This window comes from Tupaia chinensis, unplaced genomic scaffold (genome assembly GCF_000334495.1).
Source record: "Tupaia chinensis unplaced genomic scaffold, TupChi_1.0 Scaffold000273_1, whole genome shotgun sequence".
Lineage (NCBI taxonomy): Eukaryota > Metazoa > Chordata > Mammalia > Scandentia > Tupaiidae > Tupaia > Tupaia belangeri.
In genome coordinates, this window is record NW_006159755.1 from 425,580 (window position 1) to 434,755 (window position 9,176).

A 9,176-nucleotide genomic window follows, 5' to 3' on the forward strand; every position below is an offset into this window, starting at 1 on the left:
TCCGTCTGTCTGGCGAGCGCCCACGCCCTATAGCAAAAACCTCTAAAAAAAAAAAAAAAAAGTCTAAAGGAGACTAATGATCCAAAGTGAAAAGCTGGTTTTCCTAGAAGGGCAAAGCCTTGTACTTTATTGTAGCTTTGTGTCTAATGACAAAGGTAACCATGCTCAAGGCTAACCAGTGTGAGACACTTTGGTGTGTCCCGGTTTATATGTGTGAATGCTTTTGTTTGTTACCTGAAGAAAGGCATCAGAGCCACCTGGAGCCATTTTTAACAGACTGGGCCTCCCCTCACGCATATCCTGCACAGCGTCTGGAAGCCTGGGAATGGTACCCAGCTCCGAGCTCCACAGTTCCCAAGTATTTTTTACTCATCACCTGGTCCTCATGGCAAGCCTAGGAAGCTGGAGCTTTGCCATTCAGATGAAGAAATGGAGACCTGAGAGTCAAGAGCCTCACCTAGGGCCCTTCATGTACTTACTCACTTAGAAAACACTGGCTGGGACCAGCAGTTAGCATAATGGCTATGTCACTGGACTCCCATGTAGTCGACCTCAGTTCGAGTCACAGACCTGGTGGATTAAAGTCATACTGGGTATGTGTGTGTGCATGCCCAAGATCCCGAAAAGAGAATGGAGAAGGGATTGTGGCGTGGCCATCCCCCTGGGGGGTGATTTCTTGCTTTCTGTCTCTCTGTCTTTCTGGCGAGCACACATGCCCTATAGCAAAAACCTCTCCAAAAAAAAAAAGATAGAACTGAGCCAGCCCCGTAGTACAATGGTTAAGGGCTGTTCATTAAGAGCTGGATCCCATATGGCTGACAGTGGTTCAAATCCCTGCTCCAGTGACTTAAAAAAACACACGAGGCACATGTACATGTGTGCCCACAATCCTAACAGGATGTTGAAAGGAAGGAAAAAGGACTGTGGTATGACCATGCCTCTGTCGACGGGAAAAAATATAACCAACTGTAAAATTAATAATTAATAATTAATGCGGTTTATTTCCAAGCCAACTGTGAGTGACCCAGGCCCGGAGAAGAGGCATACATGCCTTTTCTTGGGGTGATCATGTGCAGAGGTTCCTTTTATTTGCTTTTGAGATTGACACACAACATTTAATTAAAAGATTTTCCATTAGTCTGGCCCAAAAAGGCGGGACATGTAGAAGCGGGGGCTTGTAGGTTATAGGTGGGTTCCACAAATTCTTAGGTCAGCGATTGGAAGGGAAAATCCCTGTCTTAGTTAAAGAAAGGCTCGGGAACCAGCAGTTAGCGTAATGGCTATGTTGCTGGACTCCCACGTAGTCAACCGCGGTTCGTGTCCCGGACCCGGTGGCTTAAAACTCACGCTGGGCGCGTGTGCGTGCGTGGCCAAGATCCCGAGAGGAGAATGGAGGAGAAGGGATTGCGGCGTGACCATCCCCCCTGGGGGGTGATTTCTTGCTTTCTGTCTCTATGTCTCTCTCTGTCTGTCTGGCACGTGCCCTACAGTGAAAATCTCCCCAAAAAAAAAAAAAAAAAGAAAGGCTTAATCTACATCTCAAGGAAAAGGCAAGTTCTGTGTCTTGGGAAGGCATAAGCAAAAGAATACACTAACCGGTTGAAAAATGCATCTCAAAGATACTATGCCAGGGACAGGAGGTAGGAAGAATCCTGTTAATAGAAAGTAAATGGTCTGTTAATGTTTGTGGGCATGACTTCCCCAGTCCCCTTTTGAGAAGATTTTGGAAAAACTAGGAAAAGTAGTCAGACTTCTGTCCACACCTCACTGGAAGTTTCTCTCTCTCTCCCTCTGGCAAATGCATGTGCTCTCTAGCAATTACAAAATAATAATTAAAAAGAAAAAGGTAGGATCTGGGCTGACACTGTAGCACAGCAGTTAAGCACTATACAAAAGTAGCTGGCTCCCGTATGGCTGACCATGGTTTGAGTCCTGGCCCTTACAGTTCAAAAAAAAAAAAGGCATCAAGCATGTGTGTACCTAAGCTCCTGACAGCATGGAGAATTGGAAGAAAGAGGACTGCCACGACCAAGCAAGCGCGGGGTGTGAGAGCTCGCTCTCTCTCAAGCACATGCCCTCTAGCATAACAAAAGAGTAAGGAGACAGAATCTGCAGGACTAGGTGCCTGACCCAGTGTGATGATTGGAGAAAGGCTAACTCGCAAGTACCTGGATTGAGAAGACAAGGATATAAAAAGAAATATAGGGGCCTCACAGTGACACAGCAGCGACACAATATCCTTTGAGGCTAACCGACATGAGAATGTTCCAGGTTCGTATCTAGAGTCTTTCCCGAATACCTTGGGTATGCATGAGCCCATAACCCAGGGCTGGCTGCAGCAGCGGGCAGATGGCAACCTGAAGATTCTGTTGACAGTGCTTCTCTAGCATACTTAAGAAGGAAAAAATAAACTTTTTCTTTTTTGGGGGGGGAGGTTTGCTATAGTGTGCATGCACTTGCCGGAAGACAGAGTTAGAGAGAGACAGAAAGCAAGAAATTACACCCCCAGGAGGGATGGCCACACGACAATCCCCTCTCCATTCTCCTCTTAGCATCATGATTTTGAAACCAACAAATCCAGGACTTGAACCACAGTCAGCCATGTGGGAGTCCAGCAACATAATTGCTATGCCATCTGATGGTCCCCAAACTTTTTTTTTATTTTATTTTATTCTTTTTTTTTTTTTTTTCAGAGAGAGAGATTTTTTTGCTATAGGGCATGTGCGCTCACTGAAGAGAAAGAGAGATAGAAAGCGAGAAATTCCCCCCTCCCCCAGGGGAGATGACCATGCCTCAGTCCCTTCTCCTGCATTCTACTCCTTGGATTTTGGGCACACACACATGTGTACCCAGAGTGAGTTTTAAGCCTGCAGATCTGGGACTTGAATTCCAGCCGACTACATGGGAGTCCAGGGATGTAACCATTATGCCATCTACTGGTCCCGGTCTCGAAACTTAAAAAAAAAAAAAAGTGTTATAGGGCATGTGCACTCAACAGAGATGGAGAAAGAGAAAGTGAGAAATCACACCCAGGGGGTACGGTCACATCACAATCCTTTCTCCTCCCATTCTCTTCTTAGGATTTTGGGCACACGTGCACACAGAGTGATTTTCGAGCCGCCAGGCTTGGGACTCGAACCACTCAGTCAGACTTCTGGGATATAGCTGCCTTAACTTTGGCAACACCTGCTCGCCTAAAAGAAACTGTTTTAGAGAGAGAGATTTTTTTGCCATATGGTGCTCGTGCTTGTCTGAGAGACAGAGAGACAGAGAGACAGAAAGCAAGAAATCACTGCCTAGGGAGATAACCACGCCACAATCCCTTCTCCATTCTCCACTCCAGATTTTGGGCATGCACGCACCCAGTGTGAGGTTCTGTTTTGTTTTTAAAGTATTATTTATTTAACTTATCATCATCATTATTATTTTTAATTTGACCAGAGAGAGAGAGAAAAAGAAAAAGCAAGAACACAAGCTACCAAGTCTGGGACTTGAACTGCGGTTGGCCATGTGGAAGTCCAGCACTCCAACCACTGCACCACCTGCTGGCCCCCCTGTGTAATTTTTAAGCTGCCCAGGTCCAGGGCTTGAACTGTAGTCAACTATGTGGGAGTCCAGCAACGTAACCATTATGCCATCTGCTGGTCCCCTGAAAGAAATATTTTAAAAAAGAAAAAAACAGGGACCAGCAGTTGGTGTAATGGCTATGTCGCTGGACTCCCATGTAGTCAACTACAGTTTGAGTCACGGACCTGGTGGCTCAAACTCACGCCAGGTGTGTGAGTATACATGCCCAAGATGCCAAGAGGAGGGTTGAGTTCTCGTTTTCTGTCTCTCTGTCTCTCTCTGTCTTTCTGGTGACTGCATGCGCCCTATAGCAAAAACCTCTCATTCATAAATAAATAAATAAATAAATAAATAAATAAATAAATAAATAAATAAATAATAAAAATAAATCTGGGAAGTGCGATCATAACCTGAAAACTGTGGGGCCTGTAGAAAACCCAGAACTCCTCATTTTACATCTTCCTTCTTCCTTTCCACTCTCTGACTCAGATTCTTAGTCCATAGTCTGGAGTCTCCAACCAGCAGGACTGTGGGCTCCCTAGGGCTGCTGTCCCCAGCCCACAAGAGTCAGAGTGCCTAGAAATGCAACTTCGTCCTAGTGCCGGAGGATCCTTGGGCAGTTCCATCAAAGGAAGAGACTTGCTGATAACTAAAGCAGAGAAATTGTGACTAGTGTTCCCAAAGAAGTTTTTAAATTTTTTTAATTAAAAAAAATTTTTTTTCTTTGCCAGAGAGTGCACATGTGAAGGAAGGAAGAAGCTCCCTTCAATGGGATATGGTCATGATGCAATTCTTCTTTCTCCATTTCTTCTCTTTTTAAAATTCATTTATTTCTTCATAAGACAATGGGAAGGAGCAAGGAAGAGAGGGACAAAGAGGCACTGTAGCAAGGTCCCCATGCCACAATTCACCGCCAGTCTCTGTCAGCTTAGGTTAGGGGGACACATGTACCAAGCATGCCCAGAGAGGTTCTGGGATGTGAACCCAGGGTCTTTCCAGTGTGGGTCCAGTTGTATTATCACTGCACCAGGACCTGGCTCTTCCTGTCTCCATTTCTTCATCCCATCAAAATTTTGGGCGCACACACATGCACCGAGCGTATTTTTCTTTTTCTTTTTTTCTTTTTTTGGAAAGGTTTTTGCTATAGGGCGCGTGCGCTTGCCAGACAGACAGAGACAGAGAGACAGAAAGCAAGAAATCACCCCCCAGGGAGGGATGGCCACGCTGCAATCCCTTCTCCTCCATTCTCCTCTCAGGATCTTGGACACACATGCACACACACCCAGCATGAGTTTTAAGGCACCGGGTCCGGGACGCGAACCGCGGTCAACTACGTGGGAGTCCAGCGACATAGCCATTACACTAACTGCTGGTCCCTACAAAGAAAGTTTTTAAGGAGATAAAGCCACTAACACCACTAGACCCAAATTTCCCTCAAATTCTGGATTCGATTTTTAAAAATGTCTCAGAACTGTAAGACAAATACTGCTTCTAAAAGTAGTCTTTCGATATTCTACAGAGAGCAGAAGAACAGAAACCAATCAGTCATACAGCCTGTGAGTGTCAAAGGGATATTTTACATAGATTGTAAATTGAATAGTCCCTTGTAAAATTCCAAAGGAATCTCAAACCTAATGTTCTACCCATGGGCCCAGATCGTGGTGTAGCAGTAAAACACAGCACGGTGAGGCGAACCCTTCTGGGAGGGTTCAAGGTTAGAATCTGAAACCTCCTAGAACACAGCAGGCATGCCTGTGCCCATGATATGATCTGGGCTGGCTGGAGCTGGGGGTGGATTGTTGAACAGGCGGTGATGTGGTGATGTGTGTGTGTGTGTGTGTGTGTGTGTGTGTGTGTGTGTCTGTCTGTCTGTCTGTCTGTCATTTAGGGAATAAATAAACTTTAAATAATGACATACGGTTATAAGACAAAACTTCAAATTTTGTACGTGTGTATTGGGAAGAGAACGAATGGAATTTCAACCCCAGATACTTACATTTTGTTTTTTTGTTTTGTTTTGTTTTATTTTTTCCTTTTTTAAAATAGTATTTATTTATTTTATTTATTACCATTTAAGTTTGCTATAGGACACATGTGCTCACCAGAGAGAGACAGGGAGAGAGAGAGGGAAAGTGAGAAAGCAAGCCACCAGGTCTGGGATTTGAACCACAGTTGGCCATGTAGGAGTCCAGTGCCTTAACCACCACACCACCTGCTGGCACCTGTATTTGGTATTTTTTTTTAAGAATTTTTATGTATTTATTTTAATTTGACCAAAGAGGTTACAGAGTGAAAGAGAGAGAGAGAGCAAATTGCTGGAACCAGGACTCAAAAAAAAAAAAGGCCAAGTTGGAATCCAGCACTCTTTTTTCTTTGTTTTTTTTTTTTTAACTTTATTTATTTATTTATTTATTTATTTTTAAATCTGACCAGAAAGGGGCAGACGGGGTTGGGGAGGGTTCAAGGCCCACCAGGTCCAATACTCGAACCAACCACAGTTGGCCAAATGGGGGTCCAGTGCCCCCAATCACCATACTACCTGCCAGCCCAGCCATAGTCCAGCACTCTTAACCACCATACCACCTGGCAGCCCCTGTATTTTTTTTAAGAATTATTTTTTATTTAACTTTATTTATTTATTTTAATTTGATCAGAGAAGGACAGAGTGAGAGAGAGGGAAAGTGAGAAAGCAAGCCGCCAGGTCCAGGAAACAAATCACAGTCTGTTAGTCAACTATATGGGGGTCCAGCGCCCGTAACCACCATGCTACCTGCCAGCCCCTGTATTTTTTTTTTTAAGAGAGATTTTTGCTATAGGTCACGTGCTAGCTGGAGAGACAGAAAGCAAGAAATCACCCACCGGGTGGGGGTGGAGGAGCATGCCTCAATCCCTTCTCCATTCTGCTCTCAAGACTTGGGCATGCATGCACACATGCCCAGCCTAAGTTTTTGTTTTGTTTTAAGAATTATTTATTTTATTTGTTATTTATGTATTTATTTATTTTAGAGAGAGGTTTTTGCTGTGGGGTGCATGTACTTGCTGGAGAGACAGAGAGGAAAAAAGTAAGAAATCACCCCCTCCCCACAGGGGCATGGCCACACCGCAATACCTTCTCCTCCATTCTCTTCTTGGGATCTTGGGCACATGCCAGAAGGAGAATGGAGAAGGGATTGCGGTGTGGCCACCACCCTGCAGTTCTTCGCTCAGCCTTCTTAGGCAGCCAGGACCACCTGCTGTGTACAAGCCTGGTATGTACAAGTCGATCAGGTAACAGAGCTCTGATCTCCCAGATGGCCCCCAGCATTATGGAACAGGTCTTCTGCTGCCCCTCTGCTGTTGGGCCTACATCACTCTTTTTTTTTTTAAAGAATTATTTATTTTAGTTTAGTAGTTGTTATTACTATTTTTAATAATTATTTAATTTTATTCATCATACTCATCATTATTATTTTAGTTGAACACAGAGAGTCAGGGAGAGAGAGAGAGAGAGAAATTGAGAAAGCAAGCTGCCAGGTCCAGGACTCAAACCATGGTCAGCCATGTGGGAGTCCAGTGCCTTAGCCACCACACCACCTGCCAGCCCCTATTATTATTATTATTTTCAATTTGACCAGAGAGAGAGAGGGAAAGTGAGAAAGCAAGCCACCAGGTCTGGGAGTTAAACCTCAGTCAGCCACATGGGAGTCCAGGCTTTAAACACCACACCACCTGCCAGCCTCTGCATCACACTTTTGAAGAAGAAAAACCATCCCAGAGACAGTGGAAGCTCCTTCCCATGCCTGCTCTACCCTCCCGCCCTCCTCAGCTTCACGCTGCTGGGCTGGTGCTCGTTGTTGTCATACGGTTTCCTACACTTCACTGCCCACATATCCAGAACGATATAAATCAATGGCTCCCGTGTTTTTAAGATGTAAATAAGTGGCACCTTCTGTGCGTGTAATTCTAGACCTTGCATGATCTCTTGTATTTCCCCCACGCCACACAGTTGAGTCTCAAACATGTTCATGTATTCATCAATTCTCTCATTCAGTTCTTTTTTAGAGGTTTTCGCTATAGGGCGCGTGCGCTCGCCAGACAGACAGAGAGAGACAGAGAGGCAGAAAGCGAGAAATCACCCCCCAGGGGGGATGGTCACGCCGCAATCCCTTCTCCTTCATTCTCCTCTCGGGAACTTGGGCACGCACACACACATGCCCAGTGTGAGTTTTAAGCCACTGGGTTCAGGACTCGAACTGCAGTCGACTACGTGGGAGTCCAGCGAGATAGCCATTATGCTAACTGCTGGCCCCCCTCTCATTCAGTTCTTGAACACATATTGTAGATATCACCACCAAAGTTGACTCTCAGATAAAAACCCTAGTTCTTACATGCTGATGTCTTTTTTCTTTCTTTCTTTCTTTCTTTTTTTTTTTTTAGATTCTTGCCAGAGTGCATGTGTTCATGAGAGAGAGAGAGAGAGAAAGAGGGAAAGGGAGAAACCACCCCCCAGGGAGACGGCCACACTGTAATCCTCTTTCTTCCATTCTTCTCTCCCGGGTCCAAGGCTCATATTGCTGAGTTGCCATGTGAGATCCAGCACCCTACCCACCCCACAACCCACTGGCCCTTGATTTCTTTTTTCTAAATTTATTTACTCCATAAGTGAGAGAGACAAACAGATACAGAGAAAGAAACAGAGATAAGCACCCTTGCAGTGTCCCTATGCTGCAACCTGCCCCTAACTCCAGTCCCAGCCTGCTTTGATCATGGGCGCACATGTACCCAGTACTCAGGGAGGTCTCCAGACTTGAACCAGCAACCTTCCTATGTGGATCTGCCTCACATCATACCGTTGTACCACTGTCTGTTCCCTCATATTCTGGTTTCTGATTCCCTCCTTCCCCTAGAAGAACTGCTCTGATGGGGCATTTTTTCTTTTTTCTAAGGGTGGTAAGAACATTTAATATGAGATCTACCCTCTTAACTTTTTAAGTGTACAATACATTATTGTTGACCATAGACACAATGTTCCACAGCAGATTCTAGGGCTTACTCATCCTGCTTAACTGAAATTTTATGCTCATTCATTAGAAACTCTTCCTTTCCCACTTCACTCAGACCCTGGTAACCACCATTCCCCTCTCCCTCTCTCCCTCTCTCTCTCTCTCTCTCTCTCTCCAATTGCCAGAAGGCACATGCACTTGCCAGAGAGAGACAGAGAGAGGGGAGGGAGAAAGCACACTCTCCAGCGGGGTATAGTCACATCAAAATCCGCTCTCCATTTCTCCATCCTTTTGGGATTTGGGGCACACATGCTCACATGCCCAGCACGTTCCCCAAGCTGTCAGGGCCAGGATTCAAATCGTGGTCAGTCATGTAGAATCTGGCTCCCTTACTCACTAGGCTATGGGGTCAACCCCACTTTACTCTTAGATTCTAAATTTTGACAGCTTTAGATACCTCAAAAAGTGAAATCATGCCGTCTTTCTTCTGTGACTGACATTTCTCTTAGTGTATTGTTGCATTTTGCAGAATTCTCTTCTTTTATTTATTTATTTATTTATTTATTTATTTATTTATTTATCCTCTATTCTCCTCTCGGGATCTTGGGCACGCACACACACGCGCCC

The 9,176-nt window shown here is 44.9% G+C and overlaps 1 protein-coding gene across 1 annotated transcript in view; it reads right to left on the reverse strand.

Moving 5' to 3' along the window:
- The window catches only part of ZFTA (zinc finger translocation associated), an 11,696-nt gene extending 9,306 nt beyond the window's left edge, over positions 1-2,390 (reverse strand). The window contains 1 exon segment of the mRNA XM_027772382.1: positions 2,300-2,390. Within this exon segment, the coding sequence (XP_027628183.1) occupies positions 2,300-2,390 (91 nt within the window).
- Between the last annotated feature and the right edge of the window lie 6,786 nt (positions 2,391-9,176).